General features: G+C 56.0%; 1 protein-coding gene across 1 annotated transcript in view; it reads left to right on the top strand.

Annotated features, from left to right (window-relative positions):
• The first annotated feature begins 6688 nt into the window (after positions 1–6688).
• The window catches only part of MYOM3 (myomesin 3), a 44005-nt gene continuing 31945 nt past the window's right edge, over positions 6689–18748 (top strand). The window contains exons 1-9 of the mRNA XM_032646285.1: positions 6689–6849; positions 7133–7213; positions 7934–8093; positions 8802–8959; positions 12830–12925; positions 14561–14649; positions 16338–16382; positions 16864–17004; positions 18477–18638. Coding sequence (XP_032502176.1) covers positions 6689–6849; positions 7133–7213; positions 7934–8093; positions 8802–8959; positions 12830–12925; positions 14561–14649; positions 16338–16382; positions 16864–17004; positions 18477–18638 — 1093 coding nt within the window. The remainder of the gene's footprint in view (positions 6850–7132; positions 7214–7933; positions 8094–8801; positions 8960–12829; positions 12926–14560; positions 14650–16337; positions 16383–16863; positions 17005–18476; positions 18639–18748) is intronic.

Genomic DNA, 18748 nt, shown 5'->3' with positions numbered 1-18748 from the left:
GGGGCATAAGGAAGATGCGTTTTGACCTGCTAGTAGGAGAAGAACAGTAACTGGAATTAACTAAAGTGTGAGAGCAGCAGAGGGAGGGAAGGGAGACTAAAGCAGGGAGAAAGGAGGTAGTGGGAGAACGCACTGGACCAGACAGTTCTCCACTTGACCACCAGGTGGGGCCATCAGCCAAAAACAGTTTGGTTGCTGTCAGACAATGGTGTGGAGGTTCAGGATGGTTGGCAGGTGGAATAGGGTTCAAATGATCGTCCGTAATATTCATAAGTCCAGGGAGGGCAACGAAAGGGAAAAGGAGGGGAGAAAGAATGAAATATTTAAGAAGTACTAGCCATGAGTTAAATACTATACCAGGCATTTCACGCATTTTAACCTCATTTGAATATCATAAACATTCTGCAAGATAGGTATTCATTCGTTCATTTTTTTTTGTTTGTTTTTTTGTTTTTTTGTTTTTTTGTTTTTTTGTTTTTTTTTTTTGCGGTACGCGAGCCTCTCACTGTTGTGGCCTCTCCCATTGCGGAGCGCAGGCTCAGCGACCGTGGCTCACGGGCCCAGCTGCTCCGCGGCATGTGGGATCTTCCCGGACCGGGGCACGAACCCGCGTCCCCTGCATTGGCAAGCGGACTCTCAGCCACTGCGCCACCAGGGAAGCCCCCATTCGTTCATTTTTGACAAGCATACACGGGGAATTCCCTGGCGGCCCAGTGGTTAGGACTCCGCACTTCCACTGCAGGGGGCACACACGGGTTCCATCCCTGGTCGGGGCACTAAGATCCCACGTGGCGTGACCAAAAAAAAAGAAAGAAAGGAAAAAAGCATATATCAAGGACCCAGTTGTATGCCAGGCACTGTTCCTGGGGCTAGGGATACAGTGAACAAGACAGGCAGGCAAGTTCCCTGTTGTCTTAGAGCTTGCACACAATTTGCAGATAAAGAAACGGCCCAGAAAGGAGGCCAAGATCCCCCCATTAGTACAGGTGCCAAAGGTGGGGATTTTTTTTTTTTAATATTTATTTATCTGGCTGTGCCAGGTCTTAGTTGCAGCACGTGGGATCTTCGTTGCAGCATTCAGGCTCTTAGTTGTGACATGCGGGATCTAGTTCTCTGACCAGGGATCGAACCCAGGCCCCCTGCATTGGGTGCACAGATTCTTAACCACTGGACCACCAGGGAAGTCCTGAGGTTGGGATTTAAACCAAGGTTCCTATACCTCCAAGTATGACCTCTGCTCAGCCTCATGGCCTGAGGGCTAGCTGTGCTCTCATTAAGGCACATCCGGAGGGGGGAGGGCATCATTGGGTTAGGGTACATGGAGTACCTGGGAATCCCACACCCAGAAGGAGGGGTAGAAAAAGCTCTCAGCACGCCTAGAGTCGTGCAGTTATTGGTGGAGCTCTCACTTAGCAAATGTTGCTGGGTGCCAGACATTGCACCACAGGCTCCACATTCCCTATTTGAATCTTAGCAATCAGACTGCAAGGCAGGCATCATTGACCCCACTGCACAGGTGATAAAACCAAAATGGCTAAGTGACTTGCCCAAGGTCATAGAGCTAGTAGGCGGGGGCACCTCCATCAGGCTGCTTTGGGGGGAAGGGGTTATAGAACCAGTTTAAATGTCTGTCTCGTGCTGGATTGGAAGCCCACACCTCTTGGCTGTAAAACAGATTCACACTCACTCCTCACAATGAATGTATAAATGTGTGTCTTGGAAATCCCTTCCTAGGTTGGGTCGGTATAAAATGGGAGAGAGGGCTTCCCTGGCGGCGCAGTGGTTACGAATCTGCCTGCCAACGCAGGGGACACGGGTTCAAGCCCTGGTCCAGGAAGATCTCACATGCCACGGAACAACTAAGCCCGCGTGCCACAACTACTGAGCCTGCGCTCTAGAGTCCATGAGCCACAACTACTGCAGCCCGCGTGCCTAGAGCCCGTGCTCCGCAACAAGAGAAGCCACTGCAATGAGAAGCCTGCGTACCACAACGAAGAGTAGCACCCCGCTTGCCGCAACTAGAGAAAAGCCCGCGTGTAACAACGAAGACCCAATGCAGCCAAAAATAAATAAATTTATAAATTTAAAAAAAAAATGGGAGAGAGCCATCAAATGGTCTCCACCCAAAGATGCTCTTAATGCTGCATCCAGGAAGGAAGGGAGATGCATAGGAAGGGGGTTTCAAATAGGGCAGGAGACTGAGAATTGTTTTTTTAATTATTATTATTATTTTTTTTTTTTTTTGCGGTACGTGGGCCTCTCACTGTTGTGGCCTCTCCCGTTGCGGAGCACAGGCTCCAGACGCACAGGCTCAGCGGCCGTGGCTCACGGGCCTAGCCGCTCCGCGGCATGTGGGATCTTCCCGGACCGGGGCACGAACTCGTGTCCCCTGCATCGGCAGGCGGACTCTCAACCGCTGCGCCACCAGGGAGGCCCTATTTTAATATTTTTTATTGAAGTATAGTTGATGTACAATATTACATAAGTTTCAGGTGTACAATATAGTGATTCACAACTTTAGAGGTTATAGTCCATTTATAGTTATTATAAAATATTGCATATTCCCTGTGTTATACAATATACCTTTGTAGGTTATTTATTTTATACACAGTAGTTTTTACCTCTTAATCCCCTACCTTTATCTTCCCCCTCCCCCCTTCTCTCTCCCCACTGGTAACCACTAGTTTGTTCTCTATATGTGTGAGTCTGTTTCTTCTTTGTTATATTCACTAGTTTGTTTTATTTTTTAGATTCCACATATAAGTGATATCATTCAGCATTTTTCTTTCTCTGTCTGACTTATTTCACTTAGCATAATGCCCTCCAAGTCCATCCATGTTGCTGCAAATGGCAAAATTTCATTCTTTGTTATGGCTGAGTAGTATTCCATTGTATACATACACCACATCTTCTTTATCCTGTCATCTGTTGATGGACACTTAGGTTGCTCCCATATCTTGGCAATTGTAAATAATGCTGCCATGAACACTGGGGTGCATGTGTCTTTTCGAATTAATGTTTTCATTTTTTAAATATATTCCCAGGAGTGGAATTGCTGGATCATATGGTAGTTCTATTGAATTTTTCAAGGAACCTCCATACAGTTTTCCATAGCGGCAGCACCAATTTGCATTCTTACCAGTAGTGCATGAGGGTTCCCTTTTAGGAGACTGAGATTTTGTCTGAAGAGCTCACTTGTGCATTCTCTCCCCAACACCCTCTCCTGAGGGGTCCCCAAGGCACTAGGAAGAATGACAGGCACAGTACTGCTGGGCCCCCCCTGAGGTCCCAGGAGGAGGCCAGGAGGGAAGCTGTGTCTCTGCACTGGGGCACAGCCTCCCCCAAACCTGCTCATCCCCCGAGACCTGGCTCAGGTGTACCTTCCTCATAACTGCCTGTCTCCCCGTCTAGATTAGGGCTTATTTCCTAACGTCAGCATCTTACCTTTTCCCTTCTGCATCCTCAGTGCCCACCAGGCCTAGGTATGAATGAACATGAGGGGAAAAAATTGAGATGGGAGCAGGGCGAGCAAAGATGGGGAAGAAAGTTCCCACAGTGGCCACTCGGGAAGCCTGAGAACTTTGGACAGTGAAGGAGGAAAAGGCTTCCCCTCCTGTCCTGCCTGTGTCACACCCCTGCACACACCCTCGCACATACCCCACTGTGGCCGGGCGGGGCTGGTCAGTAGCTGCTGCAGGGGGCTCTGTAGAGAGATGAGAAGAAACCCACTTCCATTTTCGCCAGTGATAACTTATGAGCACTGAAGACTCATTTTTAGGTCACACCCCTTCCATGTCTTCACAAAGTCTGGGGGCCCAGCCTCACTATCTCCATTTTCAGAAGGGGAATCAGATGAGAGAAGCTGAGGGTCTTCCCCAAAGCACCTGTCACGGTGGTGGGCAGGGCGGGGGGAGGTAGAATTCAGATCAGAGCTCCCAGCAGCTGAGAAAACCTCCCCTGATCTGTTTTCCATACAACCAGGCCTGAGCTATGAGCTCCTTTCCACTGCAGTGGGGATGGAGCAGAGGGGAGGAGCTGTCTTTGGGAGGGGGTGGGGGTGGGGACAGCTCCACCTGTTGCTGCCATCTTGGCAATGCTGGACCCAGGGAACGGCCCCTCCCTCTGTCGGCACCCCCCCCCCCGCATAGTTCTCATCCATTATCATCACACTGCTTCAGCGCTGCTATATTTAAGGCCCGTGCAGGCTCCAAGATCACATTCTTCTCCCGGTCCCCGCTGAGTCCAGGGCAAGAAGAAATCAAGGACCCTCTCATCCTCTGGAATCTTCTGCCCAGAGACACTAAGCGGGCACGGCTGCTTCTGTGAGTCACCTCCAGGGATCAGGGGTGGGGAGGGAGACCTCCAGGTAATGAGACCCTCAGCTTTCCATTGGCAAGTGGAGTGTGTGTGTGTGTGTGTGTGTGTGTGTGTGTGTGTGTGTGTGTTGGGAAAGGATCCTGGGAGATTTGGAAAGCAAAAGTATACATGTGCTTAGGTATCACCCCAAGTGGAAATGAGAGGGGATTCTAGAAAAAAACCTCTGCCCCATCACACTGTTCTGTGTGGCCCTGGGTCTTCTGAGCTGAGCCTTCTGTGATGTGAAAGCTACAAAACACACACACGCGCACACACACATCACTTGGGGATGCCCTGAGAAGTGGAGGCTTTCCTGTAGGAAGCAGGCATCAGCAGGGACCAGGTTGAACCAGCAGGTCCAGCAAACCTAGAGCAGTCCTGACAGAGCCCTGCTTGGCCGGACCGGCAGGCAGGGGATGAGCGCAAGCCCGGAGGGGCCGCACGGCAAGGTGGGGAGGGCGTTCATCCAGCCTGGGCTCGCTGGTACGAAACCGAAGCCAGCACTCCAGCCTCGGAAGCTGGTGGGAGCATTAAGAGCACATCCCAGGCTGGGCAGGCTGTGTCTCCGCTCCCGCCCACAGGACCCAGCTTTCTGCCATCAGGGCTCTGAGTCACTGTGCTTGGTGCGCGTCTCTTCCACTCCTGAGGAATAGGAGAGGCCTCCTTGCCCCTTCTCACTGAGGGATGCTGTCAGGGGACCGGGCGGGACAGGGCTGGGGGTGGGCGGCAGACAGACTGAGGCTTGGGAGGAAAGTGGAGTGGGTGGGGAAAGTCACACAGCAGGACCCCTGGCCCGCGGCTTTGCACCCTCCGGGGCGGGCACAGGGGACGATTTCCCTTTCTGGCCGACCACACCCTGCTGACCCCTCCGCAGCAGGCACACGGCACTCTGGGGACAGGACTGGGAAGCTGCGATCTCCTTGCTGCCTAATCCTTAGCCTCAGTCATCGCTTTAAAAAGAATCGACGGCTCATCCGCTAAAGCCAGGGGTCTGGTTGCAGGCGGCCCTGGAGGTCAGGGATGAGCGCCAGGCCCGCCCTGCTGCGCCAATCAGGAACAGAGCATCCGGGGAAGGGAGCCAGCAGCTGATGCCAGGGAACGTTAACCCTCAGCTGCTGGGGCCGGGGCCACGTGTCCCAGGAAAGCCGGGGGCCTCCCTCCGCAGGGTGGTACCCAGCGGCTCTCTCCTTGGCGGTGAGGAGGAAGGAACAGAAAGGGCAGGCCAGTCATTCTCTGGGTGCAGGCAGACCCTCCTTCTCAGGAGGAAGCGGATGGGAAGCCCAAGGGGTGACTGTGCCGTTGTGTTCAGCCGAGGTCACTGTAGGAGGCCAAAGGAGCCTCACGGGCAGCCTTGGTCTCGGCGGACACGCTGCAGCAAGCCAGTCTGCCTTGGGCGTCCTTTGTGGATGCCCAAAGTGAGCCAACTTATAGGAACCGGAAGGATCAAACCCCAGTAAAATTGACCCTGGGCAGCCTGAGCCCCCTGACTCCTCCAAACAGGCCCTTTTAGGCCAAGGATCTCTGATGAGGTCAGCGGGCCCACCTACCACATCATGGACTTAGAGAAATGGTCCCCCACGGGCAAGTTCACACCCAGGTCAGAAAACAGTCCCGCACACACACTCCGCCGTAGCCAGCAGGCCCCGAGGGAGAGGCACGGACAGGGCAGAGCCGGACCTCATAGAAGCAGACAGGAGAGGGCTGAGGGGGTGGGCCCCCCTTCTGCTTCCGCCTTCATGCCCAGGGTCTACATCAGTGCCTCCCAGGTCGGAGGCCTGGCCCCGAATTCCCACCTGGAGGAGGATTGGAAGCCATTCCAGGGCTTCCACCAGGCATCTTAGAGCTTCAGCATCAGAGGGCCCTCAGAGGCCTGGTGGTGACACCGCACCCCAGATCTGGGAAAGGATTTAGTGCAAAGAACCCAGAGCTAGCTAGCTGGGGGTCCACCACTCTCCTCGCCTGCCTCTCCGCGGCCCGGACATCAGAGTGTTCAATCCCTCACCGTCTGGGAGGCTGAGACCCAGAGAAGGGAGGGCCTTGCCCAGGTCATGTTGCGGGGGGTGGCGATGGGGGCAGGTGCCGCTGGAAGCCGGGAGCCGCTGGGGCAGCACATGGAGTGGTGGACAAGCCAGGCTGAGAGCGCAAAGCCTGCCTCTGTCACCTGGGGCGGGTCCCCCCGCATCGGGCCTGAGCTCCCCTGTCTGCCCACGGGAGAGAGCACCCCTACCGGCAAACCTCCAGGGATGCTGGCGGACCCCACGGGGAAGGGGCGGGTGGACGCCTGGTGGAGTGACCGTGTACCTTGGCTCGGCAGGTTGTCGCTCTTGCAGCCATGACTCTGCCTCCGAGCCCAGGAGGTATGGGGGAGCCCCGGGCACCCCAGGCCGTGGCGATGCACAGGCTGGAGCACCGCCACGAGGAAGAGCAGAAATCTGAGCAGCAGCGCACCTTGCGGATGGGCTCCTCCACGCGGAAACGGACCTTCCACAGCAGGTGGGAGCCTCGGGGACCCACTCCGGCCCCTGCGCTTCCCCCAGGGCCCTCGGTCCGCCGGGGAGGCACAGCTCTGCTCTCTGGGGGCCCCGGTCTGCGGGGGGAGGCGTAGCCCTGACCTCTGTGTACTTGAGTTTGAGGAGACAGGCACAGCCCTGCTTTCTGAGAGCCCGGTGTGAGGAACGAGGGTGCCTGCTAGTACCCCGAGGTAGGAGGATGGATCCCCCAGCCAGACCCCCAGCCAAACCTGCAGGAGCCATGACCTCTCTTTTCCCGGGGGCAGCGAGGAAGAGTATCGGTTCAGCGCGGCAGACTACGCCCTCGCAGCAGCCCTGGCTCTGACGGCCTCCTCAGAGACGTCGTGGTAAGTCAGGTGACCTTGCCAGAGAGCCCTGGGCTGGGAAGAGGTCGTCCTGTCCAGTCCTCTGCCTCCCCACTGGGCTCCCACACTCAGCTTAAAGAACCTGCCCGAAGTTACACATCTAGAGTAAGCGGCTAGTCAGAGGTTTAAGCCCGGGGCTGACTGACCACAAGGCCCGCTGCACCACCCTCTGGATGAGCCCTCAGGCAGTAGTGAGGGAGCATCCCCGGCGGAGAGGCTGGTGGGGGTCTGTACTTCACCACCCGGCTTCCGTGGCGGGGAAGGAGGCGGGGATGGGGAGAGGAGGAACAAGGAAAGCAGCCCACGTTTTGGACACGAGGCCCAAGATGGGAAGGCCTCTGAGCCTGAGAGCATCAGGAGGCCTGGGTCCTGGTCCTGGCTGGCCTGGAGCAGGTTACCCAGCCTCAGGTCCCTACCCTGTAGGATGGGGAGACTAAGACCTGTCCACCTGCTTGCAGTGAAAACAAGAGGAACCATGGCTTGTGAAAGAGCCTTGTGAATTGGATCAATCATATTCACTACGCCGTCTAAAAGCCAGACCCACGCAGGGTATTCTGGAGGCAAGAGAGGATTAAGAGTCGCCCTTGTCCTCAAGAAGCTTTAAGTGTGGCCGGCAGTGCTGGGTGTGGGGAAGGCAGGGCCAGGGCGTCCCCACATCACCACCCCCAGAGTCTCCACCCCTGACGGCCTCCGTCACCACAGGGAGGCCCAGCTGAGGCGCCAGACCAGCACCGTGCAGCTGGAGGAGAGAGGGCAGAAGCGGGTGGGCTTCGGCAATGAGTGGGAGAGGACGGAGATCGCCTTCCTACGGACCCAGTGGCTGCTGCGCCAGAGGCGAGACCGGAAGGCGCTGAGATGGCGGGTGAGAGGGATGGGCTGGGGCCTCCAGGGCCCTGAAAACTGAGACCCATCACACGCCATCCAACTCAACCTACCCCCTTCTCAAGAAGAGCTGGACATCCCAGTGCCCCTACCCTCTAGCTGCGTGACCTTGGTCAAGCAATAATTCTAACTGAGCCTCGGTTTTCTCATCTGTAAAATGGGTGTATGTGGTACCAATGCTTGGAGTCGAGGTGGGAAGTAAATGAGATCAAGCTGGTAAAGTCACTTTCCCAGTGCCTAGAACACAGAAGACCCTCAGGGAATGCTACTCTTAACAAATGTCAGGGATCTGAAGCCACTTCCATACCCCCTCCCTGGGCAGGACAACAATAGCTGTTATACTTACATGGGTGTTATCAGTGCCTATGTTTTTCGCATATTAACTCATTTAATCCTCACTGCAACCCCACAGGAGGGTGGGGGAATATTATTATCATCCCCATTTTACAGATAAGGAAATGGAGGACTGGCCTATGGTCTCACAGCTAGTAAGTAGCAGCATTTGGCCTTGACCCCACGCCCTGCCCTCTGTGGCACGCTGCCTCTCAGCCGCTGGTGGGGGGGTGCGTGGCTCTAGCCCATGTGGGCCCAACTCCAGAGCCTGGGTGTCGGGGGAAAGGTAACAGCAAAGACTGGGGAGAGGTGGTGCCCCGGCTCACAGAAGTCACAGGCCCCCTCCCACCTCCAGACAGAGAAGAAGGTCCGGGAGGCCAAGGAGCTGAGGGATCTGTGTTCCGGACGCGGGCCCTGGTTCTGGATCCCACTGCGCTCCCACGCTGTCTGGGAGCACACCACGGTCCTACTGACCTGCACCGTCCAGGCCTCGCCTCCACCCCAGGTCACCTGGTAAGCCCCCGGGGGGCAGGAGAGAAGGGGTCCTTGCCCTGCCCCCATGCTCTGGGCCTCTGGGGGTTCCCTGAGTGTGAGTTCCTTACACCCAACACCTCCCTTCCAGGGACCCGGCCCCTCCCCTAGAAGTTCCTGCCGCCTTAGAAAAGCTGCAGACCCACAGACCCTGAGCTCTGCCCTCCCCAAACAGAGCAGCAGCTGCTGGGGAGGCTCAAGAGGGGTTATTCTTAGCTGCCTCCCAGCCAGCCTGGGGCTAGAAGTCTGGGCTGCCTGGGGAGCCAGCGCTTGTAAAAATATGATTCTGGTGGCATGTGAAGGCAGCTGCTCTGAGCTAGACATCCCTGGGGCTGCAGGAAGATGGGGGGAGGCAGGGAGGGTGGGAGCCCTGCAGTGAGAAGGAGCTCAGGCCTTGCTCTCTCTCTGCCAATTTGGTGTGTGGTCTCAACTATGGCTCTTAACCTCTCTGGTCCTGCCTCCATTTCCTGTTCTGTAAAATGGGTTGAAGACCTCCCGTCCGGCTTGCACGTGGTGAGGATTTAATGCCACGACAACGTAGAAGCCCTCAGAACTTGAAAGGTGCTGGGAAAGCAGGAGGTGCCATTCCTGGGAGTGAACCCGTGACAGAACCACAGAGTCGAAGCCTTGCTGGTGGAAGCGGGCAGGGGCAGGAGCCTCCTGAATGGGCCTGGTGGAGGTGGGGGTGGAGAGTAGGAAAGTGATCATACAGTTGGCTTTTCTTTCTTTTTTTTTTTTTTTCCTTAAAGCATATATAATGCCTCAGAAGTCAGAGAAAGAAAAAGAGCTTAGGCCAAGAGCAGTCAAGAAAAGTGTTCTGAGGGAGGTGGCCTTGGGGTGGTCATTGCCGGGTGGCATTCATTCAAATTCCTTGGGAGCCAAGGCAGTCCGGTAGGAGGACCGCTCCCAACAGCCAGCCTGGGCTAAGTGCGGGTCAGCTGCTCAGCTGGCCTGGCCTGGCAGCTAAGCCCTGCCCTGCCCTGGCACTGAGGCCCACATCTAAGCCATGCCATGGAGCCTCTTGGGAGGGAGTCTTGTTTCCACCCTTGCCAGCAAGGTTGCCACAACAAGGAGCTGAGCATTCTTTGTAAGTGGCAGAGGCCAAGGCCAGGCCCACCTCCAGCCAGAGGGACTCAGGTGGCCCCCGGGGCTCCTGGCTTTGGGATCTGGTTTCCCATCATCAATCACCTCCGGCAGGGCCACACATCATCCTGGGATTGGCCTCCAGAGCTCTGCCCAGGCCCTGATAGAGACCCAGCCCCCCGGTCAGCAGGAAGATACTGGCTGCCCAGGCTTGTCAGGCGAGTCCATTCATTCACCAATTATTGAGCACTTCCTGAATGCAGGGGCAACTTCAGGGCGAGTTAGGCAAGGCCCAGGCTGGCTATGTTTATACTGCAGAAGTGGGCCCTGGCCACAATTCATTAATGTCAGAATCACTCTCCCAGGCCAAGTAGCCTTCAAAAGTAAAATCTCACACCAAAATATGGGGAATTCCCTGGCTGGCCAGTGGTTAGGACTCGGCGCTTTCACTGCCAGGGGCAGAGGTTCGATCCCTGGTGGGGGAACTAAGATCCCACAAGCTGCATGGCCAAAAAAATTAAAAATTAAAAAAATAAAGGTGGGGAGGGGGGAAAAAAACACCAGAATATGTAGGAGAAAAATAAACCTAGAAAAATAATAAAAATCTCACTCTTTTATGTGGGCCTCTCTGAGCTAGGCTCTAGGCTGGGTACCTCCTCATCTTAGCTGTCTCACTTAATGCTGTTTTATGATTGGCTGCCATTCAGCCTCATCCTTCAAGGGCCTGCCGTACAGGCAGGAGACTGAAGCCCAGAGGGGGGCAAAATGAGACCTCATGTCTCTGGCTGCCCAGGTTGTGCCCAGAGCTGCAGCTGCTGCTTTTTCTGGGAAAGACAGAAAGCTGGCCAGGCTGAGTTGTCTGGAATGCTCCTGACAGCTGGCGGGTGGGGGTGCTGACCTTGGCCCCCAGGCCTGGGAGATGTGGAAAGATTGGGCACGCAGATTAGGCACCATCCTCCCCACAGGAGACTTAGTTGGGCTCCTTTCAGAAGAGGTCACAGCCTGGGGGCTGTGTAGTGGGGCGTGGGCACAGCACTGTTTGGTTGCCATGGAGACAAACGGGGTGGGGTGGGGGGGGTTGCTGTCCAAGGAAGGTGATGTACTGAGGTTGGGGTGCCCTCTCTTGGCCAAGGCCTCCTCTTTGAACTCAACCACCACTGGGGCTGACTTTTCATGCAAAGTTCTCATGGACACAGAGGCCCAGAGAGGGGGACTGATTTGCCCAAGGTCACACAGCAAGCTAATTTTCACAGACATTCACTCGCCAGCCCCGACTCCTCAGGCCTCCAGAACATACCCCAGTGGGCTGTGGACAGACACAAGGCCAGCTCATTGTTCAGTGTCTGTGGCAGATAAAACCAGACCCCAGAGTTCACAGAAAACAAAAGGAAGTATCCAGGGTAGAGCGGGGAGGGGCGATCTGCGGGGCCATGCTCGGGAATCACCTGGGAAATTTTAAAAGTTACTGATACCCAGGTCCCATGCCCAGAAACTCTGATTTCATTGATCTGGCCTTCAGACTGGGCATGGAGATTTTTTTAAAGGCTTAAATAAGATAGATCTTTTTTTTCTTTCGTGTAAATGTCTGATGTAGACAGGGTAGGGCTGCTATGGCAACTCCACCACAGATTCCTCGGGGACGCAGGCCTGTTCCCTCACACTGCTTCAGGGCACAGGCCTTCCTGGTTCGAGATGCAGCCCTCATGGCCATATTCTTGCCGCAGAATGGAGGGAAAGATGATGGGAAAAGGGGCAAAGGATGTCATCAGAAGCTTGTACTTACTTTCTGCTGACAGGACTTAGTTTAGTCACATGGCCACACCTAGCAGAAAGAGAGGCTAAGAAACATGTTATATTTACTTTAGAATAAGAGGGAGAATGGCTACTGGAGACCAATGAGCAGTTTCTGGTGCAAATTCTCAAAGGCTTACGTTCAGACTCTGAGCATGGAGATTGTTAAAGCTTCCTCTAGTGATTTTAACAGGAACTGAGATCAGGGGCTTCCCTGGTGGTACAGTGGTTGAGAGTCCGCCTGCCGATGCAGGGGACACGGGTTCGTACCCCAGTCCGGGAAGATCCCACATGCCGCGGAGCGGCTGGGCCCGTGAGCCATGGCCGCTGAGCCTGCGCGTCCGGAGCCTGTTGCTCCGCAACGGGAGAGGCCACAACAGTGAGAGGTCCGCATACCGCAAAAAAAAAAAAAAAAAAAAAAGAACTGAGATCAAGAACTGTTGTCCTTGAGGTTGACAAGAATGTAGGGATAGGGAACTTTCCTTGGTACCCCCTTCAGAGAGGAAGGAAAAGCTGGGGCCTGGTCCTTGGGGGATACCACTGGTAGGGGGAGGGGCAGATACCCCTAATGACAGCTCCCTCTTCTCGCCCTCCAGAAGAGAATGAACCCTTGAGCATCTACAGCAGGGGTTCCCAACTCCTGAAACATCCCCCTCCCCATGCCTCCCGGTCTGTGGAAAAATTGTCTTCCACGAAACCGGTCCCTGGTGCCAAAAAGGTTGGGGACCAGTGATATGTACAGCCTTCAAGCTTTACATATCTTATCCCATTTAATCATCACAACAACCCTACAAGGTCAGTGCAGTTATTATTCCCATTTCACAGATGAGGAAAACTGAGGTTCAGAGCAGTGAAAGTGCTGCCCTGGGTCACACAGGTAAGCAGCACAAAGCCAAGGTTGGAATCCAGGTCTGAGAGGCTCAGGATCCTTCCCACACAGAATCACACTGCCTTCCACACACCACTGTGTCTCTACAGGTACAAAAATGACATGCGAATTGATCTCCGCCTCTTCCCTGCCGGAAAGTACCGAATCACCAATAACTATGGACTGCTGACACTGGAGATTAGGAGGTAGGACCATGAGCCCTAGAGCCCCATGGCCCCCAGTCCTAGCACTACCACGGCCACAGCAATGAATCCAAACCCTTCCTCAGAGCTATGAACCAAGTCAGCCTCATCTTCAGAAGTATCTGGGGTGCTTGTTAAAATACTGATTTGTGGGATGTACCCTCCTTTTGCCCTCAGAGAGTCAGATTAAATAGTTCTGAAGTGCAGCCCAGGCATTTGTATTTAACAAACACCCCCATGTGATTCTAAAGCCTTGGAATACACGGTGAAAATTTTGGACTCAGAGGCTAGCAGCAAGGACTGAATGAATGCTGAGCTAGGCACGCAGGGAGAGCTCCTTTCTGGAGGAGAGAAAACACACGTATACACACACACAGACACACACACACACGTGCAAGGGGAAGCAGCTGGAAGGAGAGAGTTAGGTAGGCCTTTCAGGAGGTGGTGAGTCTTAAGCATGGTTTTAAAAGAAGAGGCAGGATGTATGGAGTGAGAATTTGAGCACAGTCTGCCCCGAAGTGTGCATTATGCGTACGAGCTGCCAGGTGTTGAATTCCTCCCGGTGCTAAGCCCTGTGCTTGCTGCTTTACACATATGGTTGATAATGCCCACCACCATTCTCAACAACGCAGGGAAGCGTTGTTCTGTCCGTGTTACAGGTGAGAAAACTGAGCCTCTGAAAGATTAACTGTCTTGCGCAGCCTGTACAGGGCAGGGCCTGGGTTTGAGTCAGTTCTCTCCATCTGGGTTCTTTCCAATACACCAAACCCTCCACCTCAAGCAACTCGGGCTTCAGAGACACAAATATGAACAGGACCCTCGAGAAGCAAAGTGAGGCTACATGGACATAAATACCTGACCATCCAAGGCTACAAAGGGAGGCGCCCCGTGGGCTGCACAGTTGGGGAGAGCATGCAGGGCTGGGCAGCCTGGAGGGACACATGGAACCGGGCCCTTGAAACGAGAGGGATTCCTGCCCTGAGCAGCCAGGGGAGGTGAGGGGGCACCAAGGGGCCTCTCTGCTTGCTGATGGGGTTGGATGTGTGACTTGTGTCCTACCATCTACCCTCTTTGCCACCATGGTGCCCTGGGATGGAGCTGGCCCGAGCCTCCACTGGGAACAAGACAAGGCTGGCCTGGCTGGTGGTGAAAACCAGGCCTGCGGTTGAGAACTCCTGGGCATCCGGCCCAGTTCTGGCACAGACTGGCAGTGTACCTGGGGCAACTCCAGCTCCAGGGTTCTGCTCTGGAGGTGTTGATAGAGCCAGAGGCCGTGCCTGGGGGAGGGCTCGTCACCTCGAAGCTCGGTTGAATTCCAGTTGCTCTGGGACTCTGGACAAGTCACTTAGCTTAAGTGTTCTGATAACAATCATATTTCCAAAGCACTTTCACCTGAGGTGGTTTAGGCTGCTGCTACATCCTGAGATTTTCAAAGGAGGACTTGGAGGCGTGGAGAGGGACAGTGGCAGCCCAAAGGCCCCCAGCTTCTCAGAGGCAGGCCCTGACCTAGAGCCTGAAGTCCTTCCCCAGGCCTTCCTGTTAACCCCCCCTTCCCCCCACACCCCACCTGCACGGGGACTTGAGCTTCCCGTGGAGCCCAGCCGTCTCAGGGGGAACCTCTCCCTCCCTGCTTTTCAGATGCACCATTGAGGACGCAGCCACCTACACAGTGATGGTCAAGAACGCCTACGGCCAGGCCTCCTCCTTCGCCAAAGTCCTTGTCCGCAGTGAGTCCTGCCATCACCAACAGGCCAGAAAGCCCACAGCAAACCCTAGATGAGCAGATGAGGACTTGAGTCTGCGTCAGACTCGGGGAGGGACACTCAGCCCAGGGGTATTTGGTCTGGGATCAGGTGACCAGGGCAGCCACTGGGATTCCCGCTCCCCAGGGCCTTCAGAGCAAGTGAGATCCTCCGCCCTCAGACTGTACCACCTACGTCCCTGTTCAAGGGGACCCCACCTGCCTGTGCCCAAAGAGCATATGCTCAGCCCATCGAGCTGGGCTTGGGTCCAGATCCAGCTCAGGGCCTCTGGGAGGGCGGCCTGGCTACCAGCGGTCCTCAGGGGCAAAGGCCGAGTCCTACCAAGTCCCCTCCTGACCCCCCCTGCCCCTTTTGGCTTCTGGTACATATTCCCCAGTGGGCTCAGGTCCCTCCTGGAGGTTAATCACAGCGTGAGGCAGAGGAGACACTCAGGACTCTGCCAGGCCCCCGTCCACATGCTGCCTCTGGCGCTGACCGGCCGTGTGAGCCTGGGTGCCGTCTCAGTTACCTGACCTCCCCACCTGCAAAGGGGGCATCCTTCCGCCTCCCTCAGATACTCCTGTGGATTAAATGAGATGGTTTAGGTAAAACTTGGCTGGATCGGGCTCTCGGGGGAAGGCTAACCCTCCCTCCCCAGACCCCATGGCCAGGGCCGAGCCCAGCCCAGAAGGCCACACCTTAGAGCCCGAGGCTTTGCCCTCAGGGCCCCGAGAGAAGCTGCACATGTGTGGGTTCGTGCGCACACACCCACGCACACACCCACGCACACACACACACACTGAGCAGCAGACAGGCCAGCCTCTCATCGGACCTCCTTAAACTGTCCTTCACAGCCTCTCCACACCTCTGCCCTGTTCCCCAAATCGCTCTTGGTAGGCAGCTGTCCCCGCTGCCAGGCCAGGCTCTCTGGGTGGAATCTGAGCCGTCCCTATAGGCAGTGCCCAGAGTCGATTGCAACGTCAGGCATCGGGCCCTCAGGCCCTGCCTTCCTCTGTCCGCCCGTCCTTCCCATCATTTCATCCACATATCCCCATCCCTCCTCCATCAAGGCCATCCCAGCGACCAATGTCACGTCCTGGCTTCAGGCTGCTGGGGTGCTCGCTATGTGATTATGCCTCAGTTTCCTCATTTGTATGAGAGGATAATGATGACGACAGACCAGGCTGCTGTGGATTGAACGAGTTAATAAGTGGCACGTGGTACACGCTATGTGAATAAAAACGTTCTCACTGTCCCCTGGTGGTCCGTGTCCACACCACCTTGGACTCCACCCTGAAGCCTCCAGGAGGCTCTCTTAGCGCTGCCCTGGACCCACCAGAAATCCCAGTCTGACCAGGCTCCACCTGTAGGACTGATTCTGGCGGTGGATTTGGGTAAAGGGAGGAAACCACCATTTATTGAGCACTGACTGTATGCTAGGTTCCTGCCGAGGGCTTTGTTCATGTGAACTCATGTATTCCGAACCCCCGCCACCATCAGGGAGGAGTCAGTAAGGAAATGAGGCACAGAAAGGCTAGGGAACTTTCCCCAAGCTGAAGGGGGAGCCACTGCCAGATCAGGATTCAAACCCATGACCAAAGGCCATGCCTCCAAAATCCAGTAGGAACGTGGGCTCTGAGCCTTCTCCAACTCCATTTGCTCTGGGTTTTCAGCTTACCTGGGGAAGGATGCTGGCTTCGATTCGGAGATCTTTAAAAGTAAGGAGGCTGGGGGAGGGATGGGCCTTCAGGGAGGAGGGTGTCTGGGGCTCCTCGTCAGGGCCCCCAACAGTCCCCTTTAGAATATAGCCATCCACTGCCCACAAAGGGATGTCCACATGTGGTTTGCCTATAAACTGTTCATACCTGTAGACTGGTTTCTGGGGTCCCTAGGCACCCCAGAGCTGCCTCCAGCCGCTGCACTGACAGTGGCCAAGACTGGATGAGAAAAAGGCAAATCCAAAGAGACAAACCAGTATTTGCCGTTTCAGCTCATCTGGTCCCACCCAGAGAAATCTCTTCCCCACCCCCGGCCCCCAGGATCAGGCCCCCTCTTCTCTTTGTTAACACCACCTGCAAAACGGTGAATCCTGACCCAGAGGAGCGGGGACACCCCAGAAGGGTCCTCACTCGCATCTACGCCCCAGGCTAAGCTGGCAGCCTCAGAAGACTTCTGCCCTAAATTTCTGTTCCCACCCAGGACTGATGTTTGGCTCCAACGTGGAATTCACATCGGTGCTGAAACCAGTCTTCGCCCGTGAGAAGGAATCCTTCTCCCTGTCCTGCCTATTTTCTGAAGATGTATTAGACGCCGAGCAGAACATCCAGTGGTTCCGAGATGGTGAGGACCCCTAGTCCTGGCCCCTTACCTGCAGAGGCAGAGGTGGAAGCCAGAGAGGGACTAGAGCCCTGGCTCCATCCCCACCCCTGGGACCCCCGGTGGAGAGAGGAACTCAGCTATGCCCGCCCCCTAACTGGTACAAGCTGGGCGATGGGTGCCGATGAGGTAGAGGGAAGCAGAGCACAGCCAGGTGGGTTCAGATCAAGTCACCCTGCAAAGTGTCACCGAGCACCCGTGGTGCCAGGCCCTGTGCTGGGTGCTGGGGCAGGGTTAGGAACAGACATGCATGAGCTCAAGGGGCTGTCCATCCAGGAGGAAGCAGGAATCCAGAACACAATTGCACACTGCCCGTTGAGAGCCTGTGGTTGGTCAGGCACCAGCCCAGCCCTTTATATCTATGGGCTCGACATCGGCACCCTAGAGGTAAGTGGTGACATTTGAAGCAACAAGAACAGAGGCTAAGGCCAGGAGCAGGCCAGCCTGAGGAGGGTCAGGGCAGGTTGTGACAATTGCCTCGGGCTTTTCAGAGTCAGGGTTGTAGGTGCAGGCACATAACTGCTACTCGTGAGCTGGAAGGTACACGGCGGGTCATGGGCCAGGGCTGGGGGAGGCCGGTCAGCCAGGGAGGGGAGGAACAGCTGGGCTTCCTGCCCCATTCGTGACCAGGCCTGCAGCCAAAGGGCCAGGAGTACAGCCCCCTGACACCCCAGAGCTTGAGCCTGGGGAAGCTGCCCTTGCTGGGGGCTGGAGTGGAGGAGTGGGAAAGCCGCGAGCCCTGAGAAACAGCTGCGATAACAGGCAAAGAGCTTTCCCAAACCTGCAGGTCTTCCGGAACAGAGGTGCTGGCAGGAGGGAGGGGCCCTCGCGTGGCACAAAGAGCAGGATGGTGCGACAGCAGGACCGCGGGGCAAGGCCTAGAGCCCCAGAGCCCCTTCCCCCTCCCCGCACTAAGGTCCCACCTTCCCAGTCCCCACACGCCTCACTGGCACCCCGACTCTTTCAGTAAGTCCCCTACCCCTTTCCTGAGTCCCCTCCCTCCATTAAGCTCACACCCCCTGCCCACCGAGCCCCACCTCCTTTCTCGAGCCCCCAGCATCCCAATGAGCCCCTGACCCTCACACAGGGCCCCATCTCTCTTGTTCCCACTTTTTCACAGGACCTCCGACTCCTTACCGAGCCGCTCACCCAGCCGCTGACCACTTCCCTGAACCCTCATTACCTCACTGAAGCCCCAGCCCCTTCCCTGGGCCGGGCCCTGCCACGCCCCGCCCACCTCAAGCCTTCTGCCGAGCAGAGTTCAGAGGCCACCTTGGCAGAGTCCTGGAGGTCACCACCCTCTCCCCAACTACCCAGCAGAGCCTCAGTCTCTAGCCAGGCCAAGCTCACCTCTGCCTAGACCCCCAGAGCATCTGTGGGTTCCCAGGTGAGGCCCAGATCCCCCACGAGCTCACCCTGGACCCCTCCCTCTGCAGGGAGGCTGCTGAAGTCCTCCAGCCGCCGGCAGATCCTCTACGCAGACCGCCAGGCGTCCCTGAAGGTGTCCTGCGCCTACAAGGAGGACGAGGGTCTCTACACGGTCCAGGTGCCCTCGCCCTTTGGGCTCCGGGAGCAGAGCGCCTATGTGTTTGTGAGAGGTGAGGGGGCGGTGGGGGACCGGGGCTCTGCCTTGACCGATTTGCTGTGGGACATTTGGGCGAGTCCCTGCTCCTTGAGGCCTCGGTTTCCATGCTATATATTGGGGGTG

Source organism: Phocoena sinus, chromosome 1 (assembly GCF_008692025.1).
Source record: "Phocoena sinus isolate mPhoSin1 chromosome 1, mPhoSin1.pri, whole genome shotgun sequence".
In the NCBI taxonomy this organism is placed as follows: domain Eukaryota; kingdom Metazoa; phylum Chordata; class Mammalia; order Artiodactyla; family Phocoenidae; genus Phocoena; species Phocoena sinus.
The sequence above is the reverse complement of the archived record's forward strand: the minus strand, read 5'-3'. Positions and strand labels throughout refer to the sequence as shown.